Source organism: Seriola aureovittata, chromosome 16, assembly GCF_021018895.1.
Source record: "Seriola aureovittata isolate HTS-2021-v1 ecotype China chromosome 16, ASM2101889v1, whole genome shotgun sequence".
In the NCBI taxonomy this organism is placed as follows: Eukaryota; Metazoa; Chordata; class Actinopteri; order Carangiformes; family Carangidae; genus Seriola; species Seriola aureovittata.
In genome coordinates, this window is record NC_079379.1 from 8849890 (window position 1) to 8860900 (window position 11011).

General features: G+C 38.7%; 2 protein-coding genes across 3 annotated transcripts; one reads left to right on the forward strand and one right to left on the reverse strand.

Moving 5' to 3' along the window:
- On the forward strand, positions 1 to 6066 carry anxa14 (annexin A14). 2 transcript variants are annotated; one of them, XM_056398619.1, is made up of 13 exons: positions 1 to 127; positions 465 to 504; positions 1363 to 1459; positions 1629 to 1717; positions 2894 to 3007; positions 3140 to 3230; positions 3352 to 3431; positions 3694 to 3732; positions 4401 to 4491; positions 4599 to 4694; positions 4790 to 4845; positions 5645 to 5752; positions 5870 to 6066. In XM_056398619.1, exons 2-13 carry the CDS (start codon positions 478 to 480, stop codon positions 5927 to 5929), a joined length of 948 nt encoding a protein of 315 aa, XP_056254594.1. In that variant the 5' UTR covers positions 1 to 127; positions 465 to 477; the 3' UTR covers positions 5930 to 6066. The 2 variants fall into 2 exon arrangements, with proteins under 2 accessions (XP_056254594.1, XP_056254595.1); XM_056398620.1 differs by having other exon boundaries at positions 52 to 130; positions 467 to 504.
- Positions 6067 to 6203: 137 nt separating this feature from the next.
- On the reverse strand, positions 6204 to 9459 carry LOC130183967 (mucin-5AC-like). Its single transcript, XM_056399678.1, has 2 exons — positions 9406 to 9459; positions 6204 to 8397 (listed from the first exon to the last, which is right to left on the reverse strand). Exons 1-2 carry the CDS (start codon positions 9457 to 9459, stop codon positions 6649 to 6651), a joined length of 1803 nt encoding a protein of 600 aa, XP_056255653.1. The 3' UTR covers positions 6204 to 6648.
- Positions 9460 to 11011: the final 1552 nt, after the last annotated feature.

Genomic DNA, 11011 nt, shown 5'->3' on the forward strand with positions numbered 1-11011 from the left:
GAGCAGACGTGGCGTAGTAAGGGTGGGACTGAGATACAGTGCTGATTATAGGAAGCTGTAAAAGAAAAAAAAGAAAAACTCCAGTACCTCCACACCTTTCTACAGCTGCCAGAGCTTTCTGCTACAGGTAAGAAAAATAAGCATTCCTTTTTTTTAAAGAAAAATGTAAGAAAATCTTGTATTATTGTGTCATTCTGTCAAGTGTCTGCTTTGGCATGTTGTCTCTTATAGATAAGGGAATATAACTTAAAGTAATTTAACTGTTTTCTTAAGATAACTGCTGGTTTCATGAATTCATTAAATGATTCACTGAACAAAAAATCAGTTCAACTTTTTCCCTTTCCTACTGTTTACACCACCAAATTGGATTTACTGTACATTAATGTCCTTTACTCTACATGTGTGCTAATAGAGATAAATATTATGAACCATTTATTTCTATCTTCTCACATTCTTTGTTGCAGGTAAAAAAAAACCATGGATCCTGATTACTTCAAATCATACGTGAGTAGACTTTTCCCACCCTGTTCTCCCTCTGTCATTGCATTATTTCTCTGTTTACTACGACTCCACATTTGTAGATAACGTAGACAGGCGTCTTGCACTCTGATTATCTGCATACCTTCTAACCTTATCTACAAAAGTCACTACGTACCTGCTGGAATGCTACAGTGTGATGTCATGTTTCCTTTATGAATTTAATGCAATCAATTCACCTCAGTTCTGCTCTGCCTAATTTTTCAATTCAATTCAATTTTATTTTTATAGCGCCAAATCATAACCCAGCAGTGGGGAGGAAAATCTCCCTTTTAACAGGAAGAAAGCTCCAACAGAACCAGGATCAGAGTGGGTGGCCGTCTGCGTCGGCCGGTTGGGTTGAGAGTAGAAAGGGGGGTGGGGCAGCTGTATATACTGTTGATTTTTATGGTGAAAGTAATTATAGCTAATACCATAGGTTTAATGGTGTTATCAATAATATTAGCAGCAATGATAATGTGTCTCCTCCTGGTGATAAGATTCAGTCCTTTTGCTCTCAACCTGCTTTTCCGATTACTTCACCAACCATGTCCATATCTAACCTCCAGTCACCGCAGGACTAGAGAATATTTAACATTCTTTAAATTCAAGCACGATGAAAACTGACTTGTATCTTTGCTCATCCTTTGTTGGTGCCTTCATGGTATGTCTGTCAGTCTATTATTATGTCGCTTCTTCTTCTCTTGTTATGAATACCACTCGTTTCCTGCCACTCCTTTATCACACTTCTGATAGAATCAGACAGGATCTGTCAGAATTTTAGTTGTGTTTACCTTTACATTATTTATTGGTTTGTCTTTGTGTCTCTTCCTGTTCATCATATAGGATATGTGTTGGGGTACCCTTGGAACAGTGCGACCATTCTCCAATTTCCACCCTGACAGAGATGTTACGGAGATCCAGGCGTCGCTGGAAAAGAAAGGTAGCCTACCTCTGCTAGTAGAGCAAAGCTGGTTTGGAAAGCCAGAGGAGAAGATTGGTGACGTTGGATAAATGTGTACACAGTCTCACCTCTTAACATTCCTCGCCCAAACGTTAAATACTAAATATTGCATCATAATTGAAATGCAAATATTGTGTCCCTGGCTCAGATGCTGTGACCCTGGTGAGAATCCTAACCAATCGTAGCAACGCTCAGAGACAAGTTATCGCCAGTACCTTTGAGGAGATAACACACAAGGTAAAGAAACAATTGAACATGTGAACATGTTTACAACAGCTGTTTTTAATGGAGAAGCATCTAAACCAGCATTTAGAAGCTAAGACATGAAACTCAGAAGAACTGTTTCAAAGCCACAGCAGCCCCCCACTGTAACATTTCTTAAATAGACAAAGTTATGCAACACAACAAAAATGTCTGTCTGTTTGTTTGCTCATCTGAAACTTCCAAGTGTTTACTTATGTCAAAAGGGTCCAAAGGGTTTGAACACACCTTTGTGTAGAGAGGGAGTTCATCAGTATACACCTATATAATGTAACAGTGTGTCAGGCTGAGGCAGAGCCTGAGTTAATGTGATGCTGAGCTACACACTGTTAAAGTTTTTAATACTTGGGGTATTCTCATTCTCACAAGAAGGTGACAGTGTCTGGCCGACAGGCATTTTTCACACTGGTACACTGTGCTCAGACATGTAGGACGGACATGTATCAGAGCATCAAAGTCCACAGAAGAGAAACAGAAGTTAAGTTGTGCTTATCCACTGAGTTTCAACAGGCCAGGTTTGAGGTAGTTTGTTTTAGATATCATTTACACTGAAATGAGTTTTATTTTAATACAGGACTGCAGTAGTGGCATAGCAGCTGTTCCATTATTCTCTCAAATCAAGTCATTTTCATTGCATTAATGTTGATGTACATTACTGCCGAAGCTCAATTACATATTGTTGAACAATATTCATGTGGTGGTGGTGTAAAATATTTAAATTATAATAAAAGACCTGATGTTTAAAAAAAAAAAACTTAGTCCATTTGTGCTCGTGCCACAGGCTATAAGAGAACTGGTGTAGAGGTTGTGACCAATGTGTTTGCTGTTGTAAGGATCATATGCTATGGCTAAGTCAGCGAGAGTTAGCTGTTGGCCGAACTGTTAGCAAGTAGCAGCTAGAGCATGTTATGTTACCTACAGGTTAAAACACAGTGAGAACTGATTTACAATAGCATAAAGAAATATTGTTTTTCATATTGTATTGCCATGTAAAGTATATTTTAGGATTGATTTTTCGTTTTAAACCCACCAAATAAGACTTAACCCAGAGGTTTTCGTCTGATGCTCCTTCATCTATGTGCATCTGTGTACAGAGATGACCAGAGACAATATCTGAAATATGAGAAAACGTCTTATTCTGTGCTGTCCCAGGACCTGGCAGGTGGTTTGAAGAAAGCTCTGTCTGGAGATCTGGAAGTTCTGCTGCTGGAGCTGCTGATGCCACCTCTGCAGTATGAGGCTCAGCGCCTGCAGCAGGCCATGTCGGTGAGTGGGTGTTTGTCTGTTTGTTTGTATACATATTTTGGGGCGTGGGGGGTGGGCTTGGGATGGGTTTTCTGTCTGATGTCTATCTGTCATATCTCAGGACACAGTACGTGTGTGCTTGTGTGTTTGCAGGGTATAGGCACGGATGAGGAAACACTAATGGAGATCCTGTGCACACGATCTGGAAAGCAGCTTCAAGAAATCAGTGCCACATACAAACAATGTAAATGAGAGAGCTTTACTTGTCTTCTCCCCAAACTTTGTGATTGATTGTTGTGGACATTTAAAATGCATAATCTCTCGTGTATTTGCCTTATTTTTTTTTTTTTTTGTCCCCTTTTCAGTGTACAGGAAGGACCTGGAGAAGGAAATGAAAGGAGAAACCAGTGGAGACTTTGCTAAGCTTGTCATGGCTTTGCTAAATGTAATTTTGAGTATTCGCTTCCTTTGGCCTCAGCTTTAATGACATAATTAAAACAACTGGCCTCAAAGCTACACTAAAGTTACAGTGGGCATTGTTCCCCCACCATTCTTAATATTAACACATAATATTACCTATGATATGAAATAACAGTGACAGCTTTATCTAAAACACTACAGAATATTAATCATTTGTTCATGCTTTGTGTAGATATGACCTTGAAATTGCAATTAAGTATTTTATTTTTCACTCTCACCCCCAACAGAAAGAAAATGTTGTTGGTGGAGTTCAAAGAGACATTGAGGTATTATTTCCCACAATGTTTTCATGCATACATTTTGTGATCTAGGTGTGTATGTGGTTTTTATTCTGTATTCAAAACATATGCAATCGCCAGTATGGCAGTTAGGATACTAGCTATTGTTCTACATTACTGAAGTGTATTAACAAGAAAAGACAGCTTTGAACTTATATAATAGCTAACAAGAAAACATTTTTCCAATGATTTATTACTAATTCATGACCCTCTCACATATATTATTTATATTCAATATAACTGTGATAAGCTAGGGATAAAATAAGGGGCATTACTTGCATTATTGTATTGGGAGATCTTTTATCTAAAGTTTGCAATATGATGCTAAGGTTTGCCAGGGCATTACTCACTGTTTGTGGCACTGCATGCAAAAGTGTGAATACTGCTTTTAAACTTCTAAAGAAGAAGAAATGTCCTATTTAAACCGCTGCTTTCGTGTCACATTGGCACTTTGCTTTATGTGATTTTGTGGTTCCTAAACTTAGACCGTGTCCAAGGAAGTCTATCTACACAAATGTGTCTCACAGAAGAGGAAAGCTGGCATAATACACTTGTAGCCCTTACATGGAGCATGTAGCTGGTATAAACAAGAGCTAAGTGAAATTTCCCCCCTTTCTGACTGTGTTTTCTTGTTTTTTATTCCTCCATTCTTCCAGTCGCTCTCTGCATCACTAAATGGGAAAAAAGCTGATGCAGGACCATGGATTGACATACTGACCTCTAGAGACTCAGACCATCTGAACAAAGGTGGGGCTCCTCTATATGTTTCTTGCATAAGAGTTTCTGTCAGTTAGTCTTCAGTGTTTTAAATATAAACATGCTCATGCTCCCCTGGTCTTGAATTTTACTGACAGTGCTGATGGGACTGGAGCTGGAGAGCGGACAGATGGTGGTTGAGGCTGTGGAGAAGAAATTCTCAGGAGACATTCGACTGGGTTTGAAAGTTTTAGGTAAATATTGTTTGAGATAGTGCGAACACAGTGATCTGTACACACTGCTCATGTTGATTAGTCACTGACATTTCCTGATATCTGTGTCATGACAGTGCAGTGCATTCAAAGCCCTGATGTTTACCTCGCTAAAAGAATAACGACCATGAAGGTAAGATGTTGTCATCATCAGTTGTTTCTTTTTTTCTGCTGATTGATTGTTAAAGTATGGTGACTATATGATGATGTATCAACTGATTGATCATCATTGTTCATTCAGTTCAGTTCAGTTCAGTCCAGTCCAGTTATGGTTTATTAGTCATATATGTAGGTTAACAAAGGGTCAATGGTACATTGAAATGTGTTGGATGAGAAAATGGGTCAGCTCAGCAATAAGAGCATTAGTTGTATAAAATAGAATATATGATAAAAAAAAAGAAAATAAATATGAGAATATGGGATGAGATATAAATAAAAAATAACACTATAGTATAGATTACAGTAGTTACTCTAATAATAGTTTGTTTCCAATCCAAACTTTAAATGTCTGAAAATCACTTTGAATGATGCTGCTATATAAATAAATTTGAATTTTGCTACTGCCTACTTCTACTGTATGATCCTAGCCTCTTAATTGGGCCTCTAGGCTTCACAAATCATCTTTGTCTATCTGTGTGCTACAATTTTGTATTTACATTATAATGCTCAGTAAATCAGAGGGCAGTATTTTGGCAGTAGTTGACCTTACTGTCACCATAGCAAACTGTCATTCAGGTGAATTAGGAGAAAGCAGACAGACATAGGGTCAGACTGACAGATGTGCAAAGATGACTGGTTAAACCTATGTTCCTGTTGTAGGCAAACCTGTATGAAACAGAAAGGACCTTTTATACATGCAGGAAACCCTCTAGTACCTGAGATCGTTAAATACACACATAACTGTTCACACACAAAACATTTCACTCTTGCAGACACCAATTGTGCAAGGGATTATGGTGTCTCACTCTGAGGAAGATCTGCTGTGTATCCGAGCTGCCTACATTAAGTTAACAGGCACTTCTCTCTACACTGCTCTACAGGTGGGTGACACACATCATATTGTCATAAATACAACATACACATACTGTTTGCATTCTTTCAAGGGAAATTGCACAGACATTTTTACATGTTGCCTAAATCTCCTCTTTCTCCCACAGAAACACTTCAAAGGAGACCATCTACAGGCTCTGCTGGCCATCTGTCGATCTGAAGACTAAACAAAAGCTACAAATTTTATGATGTGCAAAAATAAACTACATGTCCCATTGCTGCTAAACATATTTTATGGAATCTCATTTAATTGCCTGCTCTGTGTATGCTTGCTTTAAAGACTTATACAAATACATGCAACTAAATCTAAGAAGTTCTGTTGGATATTTTATGAGTGCAGTTTGTGCATTTGTTTTGATAACTTTTACATCTATCTACAAGTAATGGTTCCTGATCCTGATGTCATATCTACACACAGTATGTTTTCCAAATGGTGCTTATAAACAGAAAATAATGGCACCCTTTCTTTTAGTAATTTAATATTGAATTATTTTAGAATATCATTTCTCTTTTTCGTTAATGTTATATGTCCAAATATATAATGTTTATAGAAATAGTATAACAATCAAAGTTCAAAAATGTATATGTTAATCTTAGCTAACTCTGGCTAACTTAAATCTCTCCTACTCTTTCAATTATTCCTGATACCACACAGAGTTCAGATCCATTACATACCATGTTTCTTTTAACGTGACGATTTAACAAATACCTTAAGTTTATCAATACATTACTGAAGAACAACCAGCAAATGTTTAACACACTTAAAAAGTTCAATACTTATCCTACTCCATCAGTCCCCTCAGCGGAGCACAACTGCATTCATTCGACTCAAGAACTCACAGAAGAACACAGACTTTTTTTTAAAGTGAGTTTTGCTATTTACTGCTCAGGAATAAAGCTTGTAGAGCAACAGTGGCACTAAAGAAAACAGCAGAGAAGCTTTGACTCTTGAGCCTCCATTTGGCGTTGTGGTGGCTTCAGTGATTGACGTTGTTCTTGTAGTGGTTGGTGTCACAGTTGTAGTGGTGGTTGGGGAAAGAGTTGTTGTAGTGGTTGGTGTTGCAGTTGTAGTGGTTGTTGGTGCAGCAGTTGTTATAGTGATTGGTGTCGCAGCTGTAGTGGTTGGCGCAACAGTTGTCGCTGTGGTCGGTTTCACAGTTGTCGTCGTGGTTGCTGCAGTAGTTGTTGTAGTGTTTGGTGTCGCAGTTGTCGTCGTAGTTGCTACATCAGTCGTTGTAGTGTTTGGTGTCACAGTTGTAGTGGTGGTTGGGGAAGCAGTTGTTGTAGTGTTTGGTGCCGCAGTTGTCGTCGTGGTTGCTGCATCACTTGTAGTGTTTGGTGTCACAGTTGTCGTGGTAGTTGCTGCATCAGTTGTTGTAGTGTTTGGTGTCACAGTTGTAGTGGTGGTTGGGGCAGCAGTTGTTGTAGTGTTTGGTGCCGCAGTTGTCGTGGTGGTTGCTGCATCAGTTGTTGTAGTGTTTGGTGTCACAGTTGTAGTGGTGGTTGCTGCATCAGTTGTTGTAGTGTTTGGTGTCACAGTTGTAGTGGTGGTTGGGGAAGCAGTTGTTGTAGTGTTTGGTGCCGCAGTTGTCGTCGTGGTTGCTGCATCACTTGTAGTGTTTGGTGTCACAGTTGTCGTGGTAGTTGCTGCATCAGTTGTTGTAGTGTTTGGTGTCACAGTTGTAGTGGTGGTTGGGGCAGCAGTTGTTGTAGTGTTTGGTGTCGCAGTTGTCGTGGTGGTTGCTGCATCAGTTGTTGTAGTGTTTGGTGTCACAGTTGTAGTGGTGATTGGGGCAGCAGTTGTTGTAGTGTTTGGTGCTGCAGTTGTCGTCGTGGTTGCTGCATCACTTGTTGTAGTGTTTGATGTCGCAGTTGTCGTGGTAGTTGCTGCATCACTTGTTGTAGTGTTTGGTGTCACAGTTGTAGTGGTGGTTGGGGCAGCAGTTGTTGTAGTGTTTGGTGTCACAGTTGTAGTGGTGGTTGGGGCAGCAGTTGTTGTAGTGTTTGGTGCCGCAGTTGTCGTGGTGGTTGCTGCATCAGTTGTTGTAGTGTTTGGTGCCGCAGTTGTAGTGGTGGTTGGGGCAGCAGTTGTTGTAGTGTTTGGTGTCGCAGTTGTCGTCGTGGTTGCTGCATCAGTTGTTGTAGTGTTTGGTGTCACAGTTGTGGTGGTGGTTGCTGCATCAGTTGTTGTAGTGTTTGGTGTCACAGTTGTAGTGGTGGTTGGGGCAGCAGTTGTTGTAGTGTTTGGTGGCGCAGTTGTCGTCGTGGTTGCTGCATCACTTGTTGTAGTGTTTGGTGTCGCAGTTGTCGTCGTGGTTGCTGCATCACTTGTTGTAGTGTTTGGTGTCGCAGTTGTAGTGGTGGTTGCTGCATCACTTGTTGTAGTGGTTGGTGTTGCAGTTGTCGTTGTGGTTGCTGCATCACTTGTTGTAGTGTTTGGTGTCACAGTTGTAGTGGTGTTTGGGGCAGCAGTTGTTGTAGTGTTTGGTGCCGCAGTTGTCGTCGTGGTTGCTGCATCACTTGTTGTAGTCGTGGTTGCTGCATCACTTGTTGTAGTGGTTGGTGTCGCAGTTGTAGTGGTGTTTGGAGAAGTAGATGTAGTCGTTGCTCCAGGTGTTGTGACAGCAACAGAAGTCTAATTGGGAATAGTGTGGAAAAATCCTTTCAGTCAGTGTAAATCAAGTTCTTTGTTGACCAAAAAATACCATTACAGCCAGAACTGCTGGATAGTACTGCACTAATATGTAAAAATGGACAACAAATTTCCTCACCTGCAAGTAAATCCAAACAAATAAGTTTATCGTAAATGTTTGGTCTAGATACAATACCAAGCACAGGAGTCCTGCATTTACAGACTACTATGCACCTGCCAGATATAGTTATGGTTTAGAAATTAACTGCTGCAATAAAAGAAGAGGAACCACTGGTTGTGATTATGACGTCAGACAAGGGACAAGTACATAATGTCCCTGTTAACATTTTGTAACATGTATTTGGGTGATGATGATCAGAGTACAAAATAAGAAATGATAAAATTAAACATTCTAAATAGTTCTGTACCTCCCTTGACACAATGTATTTAATCCCTTCCAAATGGAAAAACCAACAATACATATGTTACCGTACTTACCATCCACCTAAGGACATAATTTACTCAAGTCATTGCGGAAGAGAATACCTTTTTTTCCTAGTGTAACAATAGTGCATTGTTTTTTTTTTACTTTTCAAATGATTAAACATTAGCACTCTTTATATGTTGCAATGGATTAGAGATTCATTTCAGCTCTTTTGCTAACCTGTCATGTATTCCATCTGCACAAAGTGTTGTTACATAAATTAAGTCACAAGGACCAGTTTTAAAAACTGAGCCTTCATCATTATGTATTTATTTAGTGAAAATCCTAAACAATTTATGCAACAGTTACAATAAACATTTTCCTATTTTACTGTTACAGCAATATGATACTGTGATACCATGACTTAAAAAAGAAAGACTTGATGCCTGTTCAAGACTTTTTAAATTACATGAAAAACTCATCTGACCTTTTCAGGACAATGGGGCAAGTCAGCAGACTGTCTCAACCGCAATGACATTCCCATCTACAGTATTAGTCATTTAAAAAGTTATGAGTACGCTAGTTACCTGTGCTAATATCAGCAGAGCCAGTGTGCAAAATCCCAGAGCCAGTATCTTCATGGTGGAGAGCCAAGAGGAGGCCGAGATGTGCTTGAGATGTGAAGGAAGAAGGAAGGCTGATGGGTTCTGTAATCCTGTGAAAGTCCTTCTATTATAATTCACCTCTGGGACCTTCCTCTGGGAGACTGAATGGAAACCTTTTGTTTTCTCTTTTATATGAAACTATGAATATATCAGGAGGGGTAGGTGCTAATTTATGACGTACAGTATGCCATTAAATCTGGATCCAGGTTGGTTGAGGAGGTGCGTAAGAAACATGCACGTGTTAGTATAGGGCATCTTTCTTTGTGAAGTTTCGATAACTCTCACCTTTGTCCTTTGCAGTGATTAGGAACTACTCACTACTCACACTGACACTTTGTTCCTGTTACTAAAAATATTTAAGTTAAAAATTAATTAGAGTTAAAGTAATCAAATATATAAAGTTTTTATGACACTAGTCAATTATTAGTTGAACAATTCATTTTTATGATATTATAACAATCCCCTAGAGCTACAGTGAGTGCTTTTCTTTCTCATCTGCTCACCTTCAATTTCAGGAAACTTTGTAGATTTAATTATTTCTATTTTTTATGGCTTAAACAATGATTGAAATTATTCTACTTTGTAACCATGATGTTGACACCCTGTTTAATTTTTAATGTTAATAAATATATATGGCATTCCATTAAAATCCCCTGCACTGATGGAGCTGATTGAAAAATAGATGATTGAAAAATTATAAGTGATCAATTAGTAGTAGACAATAGTCACTAGTGCAGTTATGTCCAATGGACTGCGACATTTAGATTAATCGTAAAGATAAAATGATTAATTTAACCTTGTTCCTCAAGGTCGATAATTGACAAACAGATACAGGAAAAGGCTTCAATTTTGTTTCCTCATATGAGCCTGAGACACAGGATTAAAGGTCATTTTAATTCGAAGAAATCCTGAGAGCCTGAGTAAAGGTTTTTATCTGAGAAAAAAACATAATACTGGTTTATTATTTCCTGCTCTGATAGTGAGCTGACAATGCCAATAAAGTCTAAGCAACACGCTACATATTGATTGAATGTTCACACACACTGGAATCAAGAATGACATGGTTTGTCTCAATGGTTTCCTCATAACCCTACATAACAAGTGCAGCATCTTTGCTGTGGACCTTGAGAGGCTACAGAGGGCAATAGTGCCCACTTGTTTTCTTATTGGTGCGATTGTAAAAATATCTACTCAGTTGTTTAGTGTTTATTTGAGAAGTATCATATTGCTCAGTGAAATGAAAATAATGTCTTCATTTTAAAAAACAAAAACACAAAACTGTCTGTGTTTTTACCAACTTATTATTTTTAGCATACATAAAAATTTGTCAAAAAAACTCTAAGGTTGAGTACAATTACCATTTATTTATGTAACTTAAGATCTGTGAAGAGAGACAATTTTCAAGATGGCACTGCTGGAGTGGCAGCTAGCTACAGTAGCTTCAGCTTGGTACCAAGCTTTTTTATCCGTTTCTTTTTTCTTTTTTTCTGCAACTATTGTGTTCCTTTTGTGTGCATACTTTTGTTAT

Bases quoted from the DNA above. Each gene is read 5' to 3' on its own strand.
- anxa14 (XM_056398619.1), top strand. From the start codon at position 478: ATGGATCCTGATTACTTCAAATCATAC. The intron at 1,460-1,628 runs GTAGCCTACCTC...TCCCTGGCTCAG, and splicing joins GGCGTCGCTGGAAAAGAAAG to ATGCTGTGACCCTGGTGAGA. The intron at 5,753-5,869 runs GTGGGTGACACA...TTTCTCCCACAG, and splicing joins CTCTCTACACTGCTCTACAG to AAACACTTCAAAGGAGACCA.
- LOC130183967 (XM_056399678.1), bottom strand. From the start codon at position 9,459: ATGAAGATACTGGCTCTGGGATTTTGCACACTGGCTCTGCTGATATTA. The intron at 8,398-9,405 runs GTAACTAGCGTA...ATTCCCAATTAG, and splicing joins CTCTGCTGATATTAGCACAG to ACTTCTGTTGCTGTCACAAC.